Genomic DNA, 21,295 nt, shown 5'->3' with positions numbered 1-21,295 from the left:
AGGAATAATTAGCACTAATTTCGAGGACATTTTATCGTTCAATAAACAGTGCTATTTCAATTTCTCACATAAGACAAGAGTTTCAATCAAAATTCTCGCATCAAAATTAATGATCGAGGTATCGACCAGAGAACACTGTGCATTCGAAATGCTCACCGTCTTGTGTGTCTGGGGAAGAGTAAGTCTCGCGGTCATCGCTTGCCTTACCAATTTCGTCTATAGACGTATTATTAGTAAAAGTCGCAGTAAATTCATCAGGTTTGTACCGCGAGAAATTGAAGGTGCCATACGTATACAAGATTCAGTATCAAAACCTCATTCGTTACACTTTTCGTCCATCGAAGTGTCAAAGACCTCGCTAAAAACGTCCCGCCAAATATTTAAAAGAATTATGCACAGTAAACTGAATTTCATATTAATAAAAAAAGTATCCCCTTTACCAATAATACGATCATTGACTAGACAGCGATTGTAACGGTTCTACTTTAGCGTAACGAACTCTGCGACCTAATCGGGTATTGAAAACAATAATTAATATTTTATTACGCAATATCTTACTTCGTATAGAAATATTTATAAATTGAGAAACATTCGTGTGTATAATAGAAATAGGGATAATTCTATTTGAATCTTATCGCGTGACGATCTTCAGAAGACTTCGTTCCCGAAACGAAAGGAATCGTGAACGAACCAACGATTTCGATCGGCGGATCCGTGATAAAATCAAATTGGCCGAGGATAATGTTCGCGGAGTTCGTACGCGTACTTCTCGGAGAAAACGAAATTGCCTGTTTCGAGATCGGTAAATAAAGGTATCGAAAGAACGAACGGAAAATGTATTTTTACTCAGGCCATTCAGTCTTTCGCGCGAGACTTGTTTTTTTCCTATATGGTGAACTACAAAAGGGCTGTTTAGTTCTTTTTGTATACGGTAAGTGAACTTCGATACTTTTAGCTATGTAGAACAGATGAGGTAGAAAAAGGCTTACCAAACCGACGAGTAGAAAAAATACTAGGAATGTTCGGCCGAGGACCGTCTGGCAGTAAACGTCGCCATATCCTACCGTGGACATCGTTACGATCAGAAAGTAAACGCAAGTCCAGTACGAAAGCTGTTGCGGGTTCGTGAACTCTAATGGGTCCCCTGAGTTTTCAAGCTGGAAACAAAAGAGAACGATTACTTCTCCCGTGACAAATAAATTAGTCGTTCGACCGAAAGAAAAAAAAACGATAATTAGTAAACTATGGACTTTTACGAACATTCAAATTGTTCAGAACGTAATTAGTTATATAAAAGTGCTATGTGATATATTTTCTAAGAGACATCGTAAAACCATTATACTTTGGATACTTCATATATTCTTTCGCGTTGTTGCATATCGTGCAACTTTACCAAATTGCCCGTGAATACATGAGAATCTGCAGCATAGTAGTTACAGCGTGGATATACGTTCGTATTAAGTTCACCGAAAAAGTTTCTCTTTTTTCAGTGATAGTTCGAAAGTAAATTTCACTTCACTAAATTAAACTTTATTGGGATATATTACTGTATTTATTTATTACAGTATTTACTTGTCTATAATATTTTGTCGTATGTCATAACGTATGCACCGCATTGAAAAGAAAACCGAGACCAACCTAGAAGATCAAATTATTTCAAATATAAATTCAATTTATTTATCAAATTTTTCAAATTTTCGAATTTTTGTTTCCTCAAATTCTCTCGCTGAGGCTGCTCCAGCTTATAGTGTCGAGAATCATAGTTAAATTTTCCTTGGGATATGGTATTTTGTAATTAAACCGGCTTCGGAACGTCATGCATTTAGAAATTCGTTGAATTTTCGCTAACCGGGCTAAGAATTCGTTTTCCGAGGGACACGCATCGCGTGACTTACACCATTACGCTTCGTAGTGCTCTAATTACTGATAAATTAATTCTGGAAGAATGAACGATGTCTCACCAAATGAATGATGCCAGCAGCTGTCAACCAGACGGAGATGAAGATTGATACGAGTTGGGCGAGACGAATGGAGCTCGATGTCTTTAGAATGTTTAAGTACTGGAGGATGTCAGGGACCGTCATCAGTCGTAGGGCTCGGAGGAACCTCAGTCCGATCCACGTCCGATCGAGGTATATCGATACAAAGGACGGTGGTATCGTAAAGTAGTCCACGAACGAATACATCTCCAGCATGAACCACAGCTTGTCACTGGCGGCGATAAACTGTTGAGCAAGAATAAACTTATTTGAATTTATCTCGTAATTAAAGATACACTATAATAGGGTATTCTATAACGAACGTGATTCGTTGTAGAATCTTGTTTCTTACGTGATATTCATACTTTACTAAAGTAGTAAAAAGAAATAAATTAAATTTATAATATACATTTTTCTTTTATGTATTGTATTATATAATACGTATTATTTTATATATTATGTAATATTTATATACTGCAGATTACATATGTAACGTATAAATATTCGTGCGTTCTTCCACGTTCATTGGAAGCATTTTGATTTAGTGCAATGAGTCCTTTATTATAGAATATACTACTTTAATTGTAATCTCGTCGATACAAGTGTCAACTATAGTCATCCATCCTACATCATTTGTATTTTGATCGTTATAAAGGATTGAAATGTAAAAACTTGGAATCTAAATACAGAAATGAAGGATATCAGTTAATGGAAGTTAATAATTTAATTAAATTCCAATCGTGTAATGTTTATTTGTTCAGCCTGCTTGAATTGTACTTTGTGAAAAATATGTTCTATTTACAGAATTCCCATATTTCATTCGAATTTATTCAAATATTATAGATAAATCGTATAATGAACTGTAATGTCTGTGAAGTTTAATTTAAGAATATTTCAATATCGATTTCGAACGGATCATAAACCAAATGGAATCGTAGTTTAATTCTCACAAGAATTACTTAAACATTAAGAATAGAAGCCAGTGTCGGAAGAAATACGAGAGCTATTAAGAGAAGTGTTCACACTTACGCGTATAAAAAAGTAGACCATAAAAAATATATTGAAAGCTAAGTCTATCTGCTGAGTATAGTTGTGGTTCCACTCTTGGCAACGTTCCACCTCTTCGCTGTAACAAAAATGACCGTACAACGTTTATTAATTCGAAGACGCTCGACATTTTAATCGAAAATATACGTAACAAAGCAACCAATGGAAATAATGTATACTCAAAGAATAACGTTCGTTTGTGTAAATACTTCCGTTCGTAGAATCACATGTTTCCCTTCCAGTCCTCGCATCATAGATTAAAAGAAATGTAGAACGTCAGGCTTGTATAGTTCTAGCAATACTTTTTCTTTTTTTTTTCTATCTTTTTGCGAGAAATAAAAGTGGAATTGCGCGGATCGATGAGAACAAACAACATACGGAATATAAATTCCATCGGACCAGATATTTTTATGAAAGATAGCTTTCACCATTAAAAGTTTTTGAAGTACTCAGATATTCATGCCGCTTTCAATAACTTGGTTCTGTGCCATCATACGAATTCGTAGTAAAACGATCGCGACCTAAAAACCGGTATATTACATTCTTTTTCTCGCGTTATTTTTTCCAAGTGCCCAACCATTTTTCGACTTTGCCTTGTCACTCGCCGCGAGTGTAATTTATTTTATTCGTACCCACGAAAATATGATTGAGCAAATTAAACATTTTAATAAAGAACTCGGCAGATTTGTCGAGCCGTTTATCAAATAACATGTTAACCGCACGTTGTTTGTTCTATGTATTACATATTCGTTTAACACATTTCTTGCGTGATTCTATAATTTTTCCTTAATGATCAATTAACTTCGTTATTCCAGTTTAATAAGAATTAATAATTCCAGAGTAAAATAGTTCTTCACTCTGGTAATTTTAAAATCTACTCATGCTTCATCTATTCCATAGATTTGAAAACTAATTATATATCGTTGAAATAATGAACCACATTGAATTTTCTTACCTGGAGGCATCGATGAAATATATTATAAGCGACGCTATACTGAGAATGAAAACTAGCACCACCTGCAACAACAAAAATAATGCGTGTGATTAAATCATTTATCTATTGTAATCAAAGGAACGGTAAAAGCAAAGAATAATAATTAATTTTATGTTATAAACTTATCCTTCGAATGTAAAGAACGCAGTAAAATAATATGGACAAAAATTGCAAGAATTGAATTGCAGCAATGTAAATACAGGAGTCTTCTACACGCGGAAGTACAAAGAAATTGAAGAAAAACGGAATACCTTTAAGCACCCGACACATTTTAATAAACCGCCCTAGTTTCTCCTCTGAAAGAAGTAGAAACATCAAAGCTGATACGAGGACGAAGATAAACGATCCCGGCAACATTCAGAACGAGCTCAAATTTTTCATACAGATAAACTCACTGAATTCATTACAACTAAGAATCATTTTTTCTCAAGATTACCTAACAATTAGTTATACACTAACTACGTTACAGTTCTTTTGTCCTGGGCCTCGCTCCACCGGCTAACAGGTCAGTGGGGCAAGGGGAGACGTCCACTCGCGGCGCTTGGCCCCGTAGTTATGGCGGCTCAGTTTCGGCATGCTTTGTTATTGGCCGAGTCGCGCAACAAAGAATGCAAGCGAAACGGAATGCGATGAAGTGAGATGTACTGTGCAACTCTCACGTTTTGAATCAATCTTAAAAGCTAAAACTGCACAGAGGTAAGGAAAATTAGCCGCACTCTCCACCTCGGCCATTTCAAGAAACACAGTAGCCGAGCCGTCTCGTCCCCAAGATTTAATAAACATAAAAAACTGCCGCTGTACAGAAAGGAAATTCGACGTTAATATCGTTACATCTCACTCCATCGCGTTCTGTTTCGTTTGCTTCCTTCGTCACGCGATTCGGCCAATAACATCAACTGTCGTTCTATAGCTATTGATGCGCTTCTTGTACATGTTACTTTCTAGCTTCTAGAATTGACTCAAGACGTAAGAGCTGTACAGAACGAACACTGGCGTTGGATTTCATTTCTGCGCGGTGATGGCTATTTACGTTTACCGAATCTCAAAGACATAGAGGATCTACTACTGTTTCTTGAAAGGAAAATCGGTGGAGCGCGCGGCCGATTTTCGATGACCCCCTGCGGTCTTATCCGTGAGAACGAGTGTCAGGACTGAAGAGGCGAACTGTACCATATACTACAAATAATTATGTATTCGATTATTGATAACCACTGATAACTATACTGTTAATGTAACTATCATAAAATAAACTCAAATAAAGAATAACAATAATACAGAAATGAAAAAAACTTAATCTTGATAATGCAAATATTATAAGCTAATATATTCGTATTATAAGTCTAATATTCATATTATAAATCAAATACATATATTACAAGTCTAATATTCCTATTATAGATCTGATATCTATATCATAAATCTAGTATTCACAAATAAAAATACTGTTCGAGTATTTCCATTGATCGTTTTATCCTCTATATTTAAACGGCTTTCGAAACGTTCATTGAGAAGGGACGCGGCAGGAAACGGACGGCGCGCGGCAGTAAAGACAAATGGAAAACAAAGAGCGGAGTGAAACAAGGCAGAAGAGAATTATTGAGAAAAAGAAAAGAGACAGAGCAGAAGAAAATTAAACGAGGATAAAGGACAGCGAGCAGAAGACGACGATCCGAAATGAACCGGTAAGGGGGTCGAGTGCCGGCGCACCGCGAATTACGAAGCCCGATGCGGCTTTTTGCGTTCGAATTATTTTTAAACCGGACCGGTTCGCAGCTCGGACCGCGCTGAGACCAACCCTGAAACGTTTCCGTGTTAGTCCGAGAGCAAACGGTCTTTAAAGTTCAAGGTTGTTATGCGCTGAAAATCGTAACAAGACGGCCGACCTGTCTCTTGGCCAGCCAACGAACTTCCTCTTCGGCATCGATCACGAACCATTGATCGAATCCGTGGTCGCTCGAGCGGTCTATCGAATTAACACATTTGCCACCAGCATTTATCTCGCTAACAATCTTCTCAGTTGTAATATTCTATTAAATCTAACGAATTTTCTAAATAAAATATTGGAAGAGGAAGCTAAAAAGAGTGATTGCATTTTTAAATATTTAAGTTATACCTTAACGAAAATGAAAATTATATTAAAATTCAAATTTTACAAAATATTACTTTTTCGTGATTTATCATTAAACACATTTGTTTTTAGGTATTCAAAAGCATGTTACTGTATATTCAGTTTTTCCTTGATTTATTAATTATTTTACTACAGAAATACGTGTGCGTCCAATATGGAACATATTCCATTGAATACAGAGAAAACTTGTGGCGATGATGCCCGGAAGTCATAATAACAAATTGCTTTGAACAATATAATAATTAACTCAATAGTTCGAGACATGGTGAATTATAAAGCAAGCTTGATGAAACAGAAAGGTTGTACGTTAATCACGGTATTGATTGTAATTAATAATCTGCGTTTGCACTATAATTTATGAAACACCAGCTGCATTCATTATGCATCAAAGTTCCTAAATGCGGTCAATAATAACCGCAGATTAAACGTTAGCTTTATATAAATGATTATTGTTACGTGAATAAATGATAAGGAGTAATTCGTAATGATTTTATCAAATTCCATTGAATTTATGCCAGAAGTTGCCAACATTCATTCGCCAAATATTAATCAATTTTCTATTGAAGAAGATTTTTGTCATTGTTTCTCACTAAATAGCTCAAACTTTCTTCTGACCAAATAAACAATTTCAAAGCTTTAAATGACAGTTCTTTTAACACTTAAAAACCCGGTTCAATTTTTCGATGATATTCGGGTCGCGGGATCGTTAATCGAAAAAGGGAAACCATGAATGCTAATTGGTCGACGTATTTCCTGATGGAGAACGACGTCTCCGAAAAACAGTGCGCCGATCCCGCGAAGGGTGTCTGGCAGGGGTCGCGTGGCTCGTGACGGTATTGTTCCCGCGACTCATGGGGTGCCCCGCTGCACATCGGAACCAATGCACGCGTTAATTACTCGTCGCTCGAGCGTTTCACTTCTGGAACAATGTGCCGATTTTTCCGGAACGTGAATACGAACTACTCGGGTACAGCAGCTGTTCCTTGGGACAGAATGTACGGCGAATCAAGAATTTGTTCGTAAAATGGTGTTGCTTATTTTTCCTAACTTGCAATTTTGCATTGAAATAAAAAGGATTCCACGCGAATGATACATAATATTTATGTCATGAGTATGTACTAATTGCTCAAGATACAGCAGCTGTTCTATGGGATTATTTGTTTCTTAGAATTTTAAATTTTATATTGAAATAAAAGAAATTTCACATTGTTACTCGTTTTTCATATTGTTACGTATATATTACGAATGTACCATGGAATGTAAGAAGAAAATGTAACGAAGGTTAAGAAATAAGATGGGAATAAGAGTAAATGGATACACGCAATTACAAAATTTCAATACCGAATTGATTCAAATGAAAATTTGTGTTAGAAAAGAAATTTATCAATATAATTACAGATTTCGAAATTTCGAAAAAATGTATCTAAAACTAAGTAAATCTTTTAGTTTCATAATATACAGTGACACGGTTTAAGTGGATATAAGAGCAATGAAAATTAAAATAATATTAAACCGATGATTTTTAAGCCGCTGCACTCGACTGTCCCCTCTGAGAGGACATTATGAACGCAAGATTAAAATCTCCGAGTGCAAAGGGTTAAATTTATAGCTGCGAAGTATTATGTTGGCATCGACGATCAAAGCTACTTACTCCGTTTGATTTTTAGATATGAGATCATAGAGAACCTTTACTTTATGTTATAAATAGACAGAACCTTGTTATTGAAGCATTTGAATTAGGAACGTAACCGATCTTCATTGAGATTATGAAGCAACGATCGTCAGTGAACGAGACCAACACGTTCAGTACTCCCAATGAATCGACGAATAAGTAATGTTCGCAACCAATGAAGTCTAGCTCTAACTAGAATTAAAAAGTCTAAAATTATACGTTCATATTTGTTTCTATTATTCAAATGCCCTATACACTCTATCCTCGTATACACGTGGCCTACAAAAGAAAGATATTACAAGCTTCACAATAACGAGTTTCTTTCTTCAAAGCCTAAATTTCTGAAAAGATATAAAAATCTAAATCTTGTTTCATAATAAATGAACTATTAAAATATTTTCTTCGTTAGTTTCGACGTCTGTGGACTTCCCACTTCAACGTTAACATTCGAATATTCCTATAAAGAAAATTTTAGCGCTACAAAACTGGTAACAGATTGATACCGTCGCCTTGCATTATTAGTAGATGGCGGATCTTAATGCAAATTCAAATATTAATTATTAATTTACGAAAACAGTACCTAAATGGGAACTTATCAGCTTAATGAATGTTTTTGTTTAACAAAGAGGGATACTAAATTGTCCCCCTTTGTTACAGTTTACTAAAGACTTCATTAAAATTTGTATTTTGCTGAACTTCATTCAGCGCCGCTTGTTATGAATGTACAAAGACCCTGAGTAAAGTTGTTAATCAGCGTAAAAACAAACGATTTAAACGTTTAACAATTTCCACGCTTTTCTGAAATGTTATATATTGATTTTTTTAAGTTTTCACTTCTAGATTGACAAAAGACTCTCGGGGAAACAATTTAGAAGTGAACGGACGGCTAATTGAAATCTCGTAACTACTTTTTCTGCATATTCTTTGCTAATATTGTAAAAATAACTGTCTAAATTATTCAAATAATAACAAGATATGATTGCTTCTTACTGTTAAGCTGAAAAAACAACTCAAAAATATATAATAACATCTTTTAATTGAGAGTACCTCTTCCAGAAAATCGGAAAATGCAATTAATTCATTTGCTGGTAGTCAGTTCACATTCAATTTCCTCGGAAACGAAGCCATGAAAACAATATTTTATTCCATATGTATTACGTATTTTAATGCGTAAAGTAATCCGATATCGATTATAAACCACTCATATTCAACATAATCATCAGAGTACTCCAAAAGTTTTTAATCCTGATATTTTCGAAACCAAAATGAAATTGTATTCTATATATCCGTTGTTTTCTCAAATAAGGGAAAGTGTACTCTATAGATTTAACATAAAACTTGTATTCTATATATTTTACATTTTCTGAAGTAGACAAAAATGTATTTGACATCATTTTTCTCAACATACTCTTTAACAAATCAAAAATTGTATTGTATACATTTGACAATTTTTCTAAAGCGAAAGAAGTGCAATCTGTATATTGTACTCAACATACTTTTCGACAAGTAAAAGAACTGAATTCTATATATTTGACAATTTTTCTAAAATGAAAGAAGTGTAATGTATATATTTGACATAATCTTTCACGATAGAATCACGTTCATCACAGTTGATCCGTTTTCCAGCGATCATACAGATCGCAGGTAAAGATAATCGGCTGTGGATATGCACGTTATAATTGGAGGTTAACCTTTAGCCGACGCCGAAAGAAGATTCCAACCCTGCCGACCTACATAAGGAGACCAATCTTTCTTAGCATCCGCCATCTATTTTCCCTCGAACGGTCCGTATCGAGTTAGGTCATATGTGCTTAATTAATTATTTAATTCGTCCTCATATCCGGTTCACTTGGCAACTACAGAACTTTTAGACCCGCTACCTAGAACCAACTAAGTGTACAAAACTGTTAACTAGATAAGTAATTATATAATTCTTTAAACGAGTCGCGTGTTGAGGATCAAAGAAACAAAATAAAATCGTTCAGTACCTAGTAAAGGCTTACAACTGCAAGACTTAAATATTATGTCTCTTTCCTACAGACACACAATAATGTAACAATAAAGTACAATACTCTGAAACTGCCATTTATAATAAACACCCATTTATAAAATGAAGATTGTGAAATTATAAATTTCACACTTTGAGTTCAAAGATATTTAGCTTGTACGACTGCATATACAAATTCTGAATGACAAAGTCCATAAATAAGGCAACCAAAAAAGATTCACGCGATTTCTCGAAATAAGGATTAAACACAACGAGACTTTTTATCAAAAAGAAACATTTCACTCGTTAAAATAATCATCTTCGCGACGTATCCCGTTTTACAAAAATTTATTCTTCTCAGAGATCTATCAAACACCACATAATCGATTTTGATTACCTAATGTCCCACGCGTTTATTGATTTACGTTTATAAATATCGTAATATAGGTTTCGCAACGAGCCCTCAGTCATAGCATCTACTCGCGGTACACGGATAATTCGTATTATCACGGAATTAAATGTGTAAATCGTATTCAGGACACATTCGGACAAGGCAATGCGTTAAAATCCTTGAAGAAAGTAAACGGCGAAGAATGAACGATGAGCATTTATGTTTGTACATGCATTTCATTCTTAGCTAGGAAAGTGGATTATAGGTAATAGGCCTTGGCACATTGAAACCGTGTCAGTCAAAGGAAGAAGGGCGAGCGCTGGATGTCAGATCTAACGTTTTACTTCCACCGGGCCACCGTGCCGACGATTATTTCCTCTACCTCCGGCGTCAAGACAAATTTGTTATATTCTTGGAAATTCATACTGGCCGATTGCCAGCCGGCCGCTAATGACCTTTCTTCCAGATATGATCCATTTTCCGAATCCAGCCGTTTCTTTCACTGTATAATCGCCTGTATCCCGCTTCGTTTAAATATGAAATCATTACCATCTCTTAATTTAGGAAATCCTGTATTTTTAACGCTAGAACTGTTGGATTGGTTAACATGACTAATACCTGATTTATTCTATTACATTTGTCGAAGAGATACAAATGCTTCTCTGAGAAATCATTGGAGAAATTGGTTTAGCGTTATGCAAATTGAAACGTAAGTTGATATTATAGTTTTCATTACAAGAATATTTCATTCTGAATATTTGTATTTTTATTAATTATTATAGATAATTTTGCACCTTATAAATAATACTATTTCTGTTTCTATCGATACGATTTTTCACACTTGAAGTTTATTTACTTATTAAGTAACATTTAGAGATTTATTTTAAAGGAACTTTCATTTTTATGGAATTTAGTTGCAGAATAGCTGTTTGCTACTATTACTTCTTGTTGTGGGTTTCGATACGGAAATTTAGAATATTCAAAGTCGACGTGGTCTTAATTTTCAGATTTTTTCGAATTTTCGTTACAATTCGGTTAAAATCAAAAGCTCACGGTCAGTTCGCCAACTTGTGAATCAGAGCAGGCGTGGCTCCTACCTTTATACCATGCCAACTGGTCTCTCCGCGTTCGAGAAACTTTATAACGACGGCACAGTCTCATCGACACTGACTTTCAGCCTCCATTTAACTTTCCTCAATTGCTTTTTAGTAGATTCTATACTGTTCGATAACAGATAAAGTAAAGGTACGACATTTAAGGCGGAGAAGAGGATCAAGTTTTGTAGATTCATCTAGAAGTAGAGCAATCATGTGTCTCCAATATAATATTCCATATTATGACAAAGACATCTAGATTAACGATGTATTTAATTGCTACTAAAAATTACCATGCTTACACATAGATATACGCAGGTAACAGAAACTACTACTTTTATGTAGGCAAATAAATTTGCATTAGATAGGATACACTATTTCTGTTAATAAAAACTATAATTAATATAACCTGAAAACCAAAATATTTATGTCCCGAGAAATAAGTACTCCTTGCAAATTGTGTAAATTATATATTCGCATGTTGAAATATATTTAATAAAAGGTTCATAAGATTGATATTTATAACTGAAATTCTTTAATTACTGGTATTTTCAAATATAAAAGTAAGTTGATAAAATTTCTGAAACTAGACGTGTTGATATAAAGAATAATATGGTCTCCTAAAAATCAATTTTTATATCAAAGTTATTTCGTTTCTAACATTTGTTAAGTTATACGAATATAAAATGTATGTTTTATATTTTATATGTATATTTTATATAATATTTAGTAAATATTCCATGGTCCAACGTGGAAAAATATAAATTCAGTACCCTATATGTTGACAGAAAAATAAACAATTTACTGGAACAACGTAACTGCTACAAAATGAAAACTTCCAAATTCGCAAATCTTGATAAAGCTTTTGTTCGAATCGATAATTAAGTAATTCACAATCAGGCTATGAAAATTGTCAAAAGGTTTGAAGACTTTCGATATGAATGGAGCACGAATAAGTTACCGGCTGACACGAAGTGAGCTAGCAGTCAAGAGAGTCTATTCTGGTGTGAGGGAGAACGATATCAGACACTTCTTTGTAAGTGCCGCTTCTGTACAACCGTATGTTTTCCGATTTGAATTAGAAGAGCCGCAGACCAGCTCTTACAGAGGTTCTTTACCATCGCGCCGACAGTTTCATCATCAACAACTTTCAAGAACAACAAACAAATGGATGATGAAGTTTATAAATTTCGCGCGAACCTGCTAATCGTAAAATGTTACACCGATAAATAAACTTCTAAATGACATATAAAAACTGCCAAATTATAAAATAAGACATATATGTACAAGAAATATTCTCTATTTATACTATTAATATTCAATATCGTGTTAATTGTATAATAATTAATATTTAATGCGAATAATATTTACCATTTATATTTTGAACGTTGAAATATACGAAAATTTGGTAACGATCTGCAAATGTTTATGTAAATTTACTTTCCCATATTATTATATTACTGTATAATGTAATAATACTCCCGTCCCACTCTCATCGCGATTATTATTATACGATAATTAAAACAATAATACGTTCCTACTCGCCGTGTTATTTACCAACAGTCCGAACTTCATCTGAAAGCTGATATTCGCGTTAATGATGGAAACAGGTTAACAAAAATTCCCACCGAATCCGATAATTATTTTCAGGTATCGAATTTCTTGCTCCCAAACGCGGCCGCGGGGAAATGAGAGCGTGGCAAAGAACCGAAGCGCCAGCTATGATCTTTACGATTCCCCCCTGTATTTTATATTACATATATACGTATATTTGCGGAATCTGACGACGCGGAATGAGATCCTTTAGAATGTAAAGTGCTTCGTCGGGTGAACGGCTGGTCACATGAAATTCCTATATTTTCTTTTTTTTTTTAACGAGTCAGAGCGCTTGACCCAAATCGTTTGTAACCACGAGCATAGGAAGATAGAGATAAAGACAAAGGCACCGGGGAAAATAAAACACTACCAAAGAGACCGGGCAGGAAGAGGCGGAATTACAGAGAGAGGGAGGGAAAGAGAGTGATTGTCGACGTGTATTTATAGTGGAAACCACTTCCGCCGCGAGAAATGTTGACATTGTATACTTGGAATTAACTCCCACCCCCTGGCTGGTATTAACCCTAGAAACACTGAGGGTGGGACACTTCGGGGCCACTAGATCGAAAATATGAAGGAAGCATTATTTCTCTCATTCCAGAGAATATTACAAAATTATTTATTCTTAATACCGTCGTATAAACATTGACGTATGCTAAAATCGAAAACTAGAAGTAAATGATTTAATTATTCAAATAAGAATGAATTACTATGTCCCATTAATCTCTAGTATTTAACACCTCAATGTATAATTCAGTTTCTTATGGAAACAATTTTTAAAAGTTTAAAAAATTCCCGTTCGCAAATAGTTAATATGTATGAATTTTGTCGTTACATCACTTTTCCCGTTACATGGGAACGCGTACTTTCAAAATATATATTTACCTTTGAAAGACATCGTCCGTTCAAAAAATATAATAATATCGAGATCTAGTTTTTTAATTTTTCATTTGAAAGATTTTAGAAATATAAACTCTAAAATATTGGCAATTGGATAGAAACTTCCGGCATGACTTGATAGCCAACAAGTGACAGTGGCAGAAACTATACGTGATTGACTAAAATTGGACTGTTTAATCCCCGATCGTTGGCACGGGAATACAAAAACTTAGTTGTCAGCACTTCCTCGACAGCGATAAGAAATGTGTTGTTGCCAACTGGATATTCGAACGTGATCTCGTGTATTTCTCTTCGTCCCGGTTGAGAAACTTAAATTTCTTTCCTGTCAGGTTCCGAATATGAATCGTTTCGTATAACTATTCTGCTAGAACTTCTTCGCGCGCTTGTCTACAACAAATGGAATTGCTTATGTTCGCTGCAACGTCCGTGTCATGAATTCATTAATAAATCCGAACTATTTAAAAGTCGCAAAACGACAAAAGATGGAACAAGGAATCCGTTAAATTTCCTGAAAACATATTGATACTCAATAATTATCATCAACGAAGGAACCAATCCTTTTGTCCAGCAATTTTAAAAAACCGACTAATCATTCTGTTCAATACTTACGAAAGTGATTTGAAACTCAGCAATATTAAAATATTTAACGGAGGAAATATAAAATGTATATTTTATAATTCGTAAAGGCGAACATAAAAGTGTTTTAAAATTTAAACACTGCATTATCCAAATATATTTATAGTATTCACAAATATTCTCTACTATCATCTTTTTTACAAAATATGGAAGCTGTCAATAAATATTCTTAAATTGCTCCGACACGTCTGCCTCAAACACGTAAGGTGCGCGTACACTAGTAATTAATTTACGATATTTTTTTCTGATAGCGACTCTCAAGACACACGTGAACGCTTTTTACAATCCAGTCTCTGTGGTAACAAATTCAAATCACATATCATAGTAATAAAAAGAAATAAAATAAAATAGAAATGTAAACCTTTTGGCGAGTCGCTTTTAACCCATTGCCTTGTAATATCCTGTGAGACTCATCCTGAAAACTAAATTTGATAAACCTAAATACTCTTTGTTTCTCCTAAATGTAAATTAGACATTTCTATTCTATTATCAATCGTTATCATCTGAAGTAAACGTGGCGAATAGTATAAGTACCAAATTCTGTTTTCCTTAATAGATTATTAACGTTACAGTTGTTCTATTTGTCAAGCACAATTATGAAAGATATCATAGGGCAATGGGTTAAGAAAGATGTCGCAAATTTGTTGCTAGCATATCTGCCGCTTTATGCGGAAACGTCTGCGCGAAACGGGCGAAGTTTCCGCGTCTGCAACGATGCGTGACGCTGTCGCTTCATTACCGATAGATTCAACCGGGTCTTAATTTCGCGTATATACCTATAAATAGCGGAGTTAGAAAAACTCGGTCAAATCTGGCGTTGGCGTGAAACGACGAAAACTTGGGTGTATGCCACCGCTGGATGTAAAACTTCTTCCCTGGCAACGGGACTCGTCTTTCGAGTTTTTGCCACTTAAAATACTGTTAGTGTGTTTTAATTTGCTTCGTTATTACGCTGACCGATTTACTGCGAATCGCGGCCGTATTAAGGCGAAGAATGTTTACCGCAGTTCAACCCCGTGTTAAATTAACGTCTGAAAGGCCGTCTCGTGTCATCAATCTTCGCGCCGGTACTCGCATTAGGCGCATAAATTAACCCATTGTTGACCGGCTAGCTGAAGTTTATCGCCCGCTATTTTTGCAGCTCAATTGTAACGAAATTCGAGTTAGTGAATTGCAATTAAAACATTCGAGGCACGGGGGAAAGTTTAATGAACGCTGTCCAAGGCAACGTGCAATGTTGTGACCATAAATTACAAGATTTTGTGCTTTAGTAACTGTCTAAGTTAATACAAGCGATGCTGTGATTACAATTAATCGGTATAATCTGAAAATAAGTTGTAAACCTGTCTTCCCTCTCGATGTGAACTGTGCAGTGTCGATATTGATTTTTCTCAACTGCACTCGATCTGAACATTGTTTTCAATGATTTGAACGTTCTTTTATCAACATAAGCAACCTACTAACCCGCCCAAACTCGGACAATGTGATTTTAATAACATCTCTCATGCTTCTCTTTTCGAAATACGCGAAAGCTCCAGCAAAATAAAAATTACTAAAAGGTAAACGTTAAGTTAAATCATTCCAAAGGAAGAACAGTACGAAGATTGACAAAATATAAGAAATAATTGATCACTTTAGAATCAAAGTGTGTAGCGCATTAATTTAGACAAAACAACGCACGAAGAAGTGTCCATTGATGTAATTGATACGGTACGCGATTCCAAGCTCAGGGCAACGTTTTTTAATGATTCTGGGTACGACATTGATCGGAAATGTTTGATAGCGTCGCCTAGACACTTCGACTGCACGTATATAACCGACGTTACGAAAATAGCGAGGGCAACTCGTGATGAGTCTCCTCGAGACCCCACGCTAATTCGCACGCTAAAATAAGAACAGCAATCTTTATTTATACTGAGATACGATAGGTCAGATTGTCGGTTTTGGGGCAAATGGTATAACGCCGCGGCGCGCCGAAAGCTGCATTCCTAGAAGCGACGAACGAATAAATCGTGGACTCGCAAGCGTGCACGCGCGCGAACCAGCGCGAGCCGGCCATCGCTGCATTTATCCGTACAATTAACCCTTCGCGCTCGAAAGTATTTTCGCTAAAAATATTCATTATGTTACGTATATCATACGTAAGTTAAGGGAACTGTTTTATTTCATTAATTTACACATTAAATACATTACACTGAATTTATTATTGAATATCAAGCTGCACAATATTTATATTCGAATCGTTTTTCGAGCGAAAAGGGTTAAACCGAGAGAGCGACCACTCCTTCGTTTTTGCATCTGCAAATGAGTTATTTTCGAGCGTGTTGCCGCATTTATTTTTGTATACGCAGCTACGCTTATTACACCCGACCCTAAGCTGCAATATAATTTTCCATTGTCTCGTATCGATCCCCGCGCGTGGACTTTGAACAATTAATTGACGACGATGATAATGCGTGAACGCTTCACGTTGTAACCGGATAATGTAAATTTTTCATTATTTGTGGCGGACGCGACCGAGTAATATGAAACAAAGTGTTTAAAAAGTTTTGATTCAGAAAAATTTCAGTTTCTTCTCAGTGGAGGTACTCACTGGCTAATCAAGTCTGAGTTTTTATAAACTCTAACCTGAAGACAGTGTGACATTATATAAAAAGCTATGTTTCGACAAGTTAATAGTACCAAGCAAATTATCTCGTTAATAAACTTCAAGTTGTGTAAATATTAAGAAAATATTAAGTTAGGGGAGGAATAGGTAAGTCTTCTTGAATTCACGTTCATATATTTGGTTGGGTTAATCCGTTGCAAATCAATGGAAAAGCGACACCAATTACTATTGCCAGAGAATGTAACGTCTATTTCGGTGAACTACATAAGTGTATCTTAACATTAGTATCATAAAATTTATAAATATATTTTATACCTCCTCTAAAGAAAGATCACCAGATTGATTGTAAAATCAATACTTTTATAATCTATTTTCAGTGTGATAATAAACAATCCTCTTGATGAAATGACAATATAGTTTAAGTTGAATGCTTTCTTATTTTATTTCACATTTCTTATTTTAGCATAAAAAGATACTACGGATATTTATACAAATTGAATCCACTGCATTATAATTTAAAAATATAAATGCAAAAATGCTGCTTTCATTTTTAAATTAAAATTAATTCGATTTAAATTATTTTTTAATGCAATATATTATTAAAATTGATTAAATCGTTTACATTCTTATAGTCGAATCCTTTCACAATTCTATAAATATATTAATATTTTCACTATACTAATATTATTTGTTTCGAAATATTTTCTGCCTGCAAGAAACAGTTAAACTTGTTCCACCCATGGCCCTTGCCGGCAATGAAAATGCGTTAGCAATGCGTGTGGGCCTCATTTTGCACGCTTTTTCGGCGTGCGCGCGCAATGTGCCGCCTTTGCATGCGGTCGTGTCACCGCGTATTGCGTATTTATAGTCGAATAGATCACATGTACGCTATATGTATCGCATTATTTGTACATTTAAGTGGGTTAAGTGATAGAATGACTATAAGATATAGAAATCAATTCAGCAGCTTCTTAAAATAATTTTACTGTCTATTTACAACAAAATCATGAATCTTCCTATTCCCGAAAATTCCAACGTGGCAGAGAACTATTAAAATTTAAAAATTAAACAATTTTTAAATATTCAAATTCGCGAATTTACAAATTTTCAAATTTATAAGTATAATTTCATATCAATTAAATTTTAATTTGGTACTAAATTCAATATTAAATTTAGCATGAAATTGAATTAAAATGTTTAAATCTTCAAAGGTTTTAATTAATTTCAACTGTTTAATTCGATAATCCTAAGAATTTATCTTAAAAATTAGAAAGTAATCGAACAATAAGAAGAAGAGGAAAGCACTCGAATCTGTTTGCTAATTACGGAGTTCGTGCCGCTATATGTTCGCCACAAGGCTGTGTTTAAGCATTTTTCGTTTGGCTCGGATTCTCATGCCAACCTCGGTCCAATTGTGCGTATTGGCAATGTGTATATTATGCATGCAAATCACCCGCACGTGCAATAATACGGTGCCGGTAAAATATCTTTGGCGATTAGACGTCTAGACAAGTCTGCGGGAAACTCTCTTAAGTGTGAATTCTTAACTGCGCCGCTCGCAAACGTCTTGTACTGCTACAATAGATCGCGGATTTTATGCATTTGGAGTGACCATAAATATTCATAAATTACTGTCATAAAAACTTTAGCCGACAAGTATCGTAAACATTGTTAAACCCTTCAATAGGCGAAATACATTTTTTTTCGATTGCCACGAAACAATCCCGAAGATTTGGAATTTGCAATGAACGTCCGACGTCTACGTATGCAGTACAAACACGGAGACAAATATTGCACCCGCGTAATGGATCATATATCAATTTTATTATACCGAGACTACATTAACACGTTAACAGCCAAAGTTTCCGTAATGCGAACCATATCACGATAGAACACACGTGTTCGAGTTTCTAGTTGAGAATGAAAGTATCCGAGCGTTGACTTTTGCGCTTACTCTAGGGGATTATTATAGTGCATTACAGTATTATTAATTATAAAATTATATACACTATCATATCATAATATATATTTTTTTTTTCATATTCAGCCTTATTACGTTCAATATAATTAAAGATAAATCAAATATAATTTATTAAATTAATAAAATCTCAAATAATAATTAAACCTCAAATTAAAATTAAAAACTGCGTAAAATAATAGAAAAATATGAAGGTATTTATACTATATATATATTGTTTTAAATTTTTATTTGAGGTTTAATTATTATTTGAGATTTTATTAATTTATTAAATTATATTTGATTTATTTTTAATTAGATAGAACATAATAAGAACGAATAGGAAAATGGAACGGTCGTTCGTTTAAGATTAAATGTTTCTATATCTACTGATCTTTCTTCTGTATTAATTATATTGTGTGTAACCCTTAATTTAGATATATGCAATCTACGACGCGCGATATTGCAAACTGCGTTGCACACTAATAATAAACGTGTGATATTGTTACGTGCGAAGGGAAACCGCAATTACGCAAACAACCTGATATCTGAACATGTTGGACAGCACTAATTAGCATACGCTCGCAGCCCAAATTAGGAAGGTTCGACGTATTGTTGATACATTAACGCATGTCGAAATTTATTCGTAAATTAGTCATGATTTATCACAATTCGGTCGACGCGTTTCCACCGAAGGAATTTTAATGAAATGTCAATACGTTGCACAAAAAATATTACAATTCTGAGTCTTCGCAAAAATTCAAATTTTTTAAATGTCCAATTAATCCATATCACTAATTTATCATTAACATAAACTAAGATTAATTTATAAAAAGGAATCTAAACAAAATTAAATGAAAAGAAAAGCTGACAAGTACAATCCACACTGATATCAAAAATTGATGAAAAAAACGAGAAGCTGTCTACAATAGAGCAATATTTCATTATTAAACCACGTAATTATTAACAAGAACAAACTACACTCGTAATTGATCAATTTCATTTGAATTGGTCGAGTTCAATCTTCGACATTTAAAATCGAACACCGCAAACGAATAATGTAATTATTCAAACAACGAGAAACTGATATACGATTTTCTTCTTCCCTAATATTCGAGACTTCGATGTATAATTCAGTTTTTCATAGAAAGGTGTTCCAAAAGTTTCAAAAGTTCTCGTCAGTCGGGAAACAGTGAATATTCACTCGGCGGGCGGATAAATTCGCTCCGATCGGTATCGAAAACATTCTTTCGAGTTTCCTCGGAGACGAATTATATGGACGAACGGGTTCAGGATCCACGGGATGCTCCCACCGCGCCGTTGTCCTTTCGAAGGAGCAATTGGTTGGAAAAGCTTCCGGCAATGAAGAAAGATGAGCCACGAATGGTGGTGATAACCCAGTAACCTACATCTTTGTTGCTATGCCCCACGCTGGAGTCTTGGGATGCTGCTAACGTCAGAGGCGAATCTGCCGATAGTACATAGTAGCCTGTTTTACCAGAAAAGGATAGGGACCCGCCATTGTTACGATTATATGAAACCAGTGTTGGGGAAAATAGTATTCGGATCAAATATTAGGTCGTTCCGTGGTCCTTTGTGTTTCTTGGCACAGGCGGATCTGGTTTCGGAAAAATGCGCACGCGCTGGGAAGAATTCGGTGATCATTAGATCGCCAACTTTTACTCGAATTAACTGTTCCAGGACGAACTTCGCCGTATTGCTGACATTGTGCTTCTATATATAGAATATGAAGTTACAAACAAAGAATATAATTATTCTAGTATTTAAAGATTAATATTTAGTTATCCTTTTTAGTGGTATTTAAGAGTTTGATGTATAATTTAGCTTCCTGTGTTGAAGGTTTTGAATATTTTGAGAAACTCTCGTCTGTGAAGAGTTAAGTTTTATAGATGAGTTGGAAGATACTGTAATTGAATAAACTGAGATGAATTGAGAAGGAAGTGATACTGTATTAGACGTTATTCTTATAGTCATTTGTATAGTTTAAATTTCGCAAAAATAGTTTTAAAGATTTTTCTCTGATATTAATGCATTAACTCTATAACTTAATCCTGTAAGAAGAATTTTGAACGAATTTATTGTGACGTCCTCGAATTTAAATTATCTTGAAAATGATGATGTAATTAACTCGAAATAAACTAAACGAACAAGAAACGGTGCTGAAAAACTAAAAAAGTGATTGAATCGAATAAAAGAGTGCAGAATCTTTGCAGAATATACGTCTGCGCCAAAGTGGAACAAAGTTTATCGATTATTTTTCGAAGAAATCAGATAAACAACGCTAA

General features: G+C 34.6%; 1 protein-coding gene across 50 annotated transcripts in view; it reads right to left on the bottom strand.

Moving 5' to 3' along the window:
- slo (calcium-activated potassium channel slo) overlaps nt 1-21,295 on the bottom strand; it is a 162,025-nt gene that overhangs the window by 107,229 nt on the left and 33,501 nt on the right. For all 50 annotated transcript variants that reach the window (XM_076366245.1, XM_076366243.1, XM_076366244.1 and 47 more), the window contains exons 3-6: nt 3,982-4,043; nt 3,009-3,105; nt 1,962-2,225; nt 990-1,157 (exon numbers count right to left, since the gene is read on the bottom strand). In XM_076366245.1, the coding sequence (XP_076222360.1) occupies nt 990-1,157; nt 1,962-2,225; nt 3,009-3,105; nt 3,982-4,043 (591 nt within the window). The remainder of the gene's footprint in view (nt 1-989; nt 1,158-1,961; nt 2,226-3,008; nt 3,106-3,981; nt 4,044-21,295) is intronic.

Source organism: Nomia melanderi, chromosome 3, assembly GCF_051020985.1.
Source record: "Nomia melanderi isolate GNS246 chromosome 3, iyNomMela1, whole genome shotgun sequence".
NCBI classification, from domain to species: Eukaryota; Metazoa; Arthropoda; class Insecta; order Hymenoptera; family Halictidae; genus Nomia; species Nomia melanderi.
This window is presented reverse-complemented; position numbering and strand designations above follow the sequence as displayed.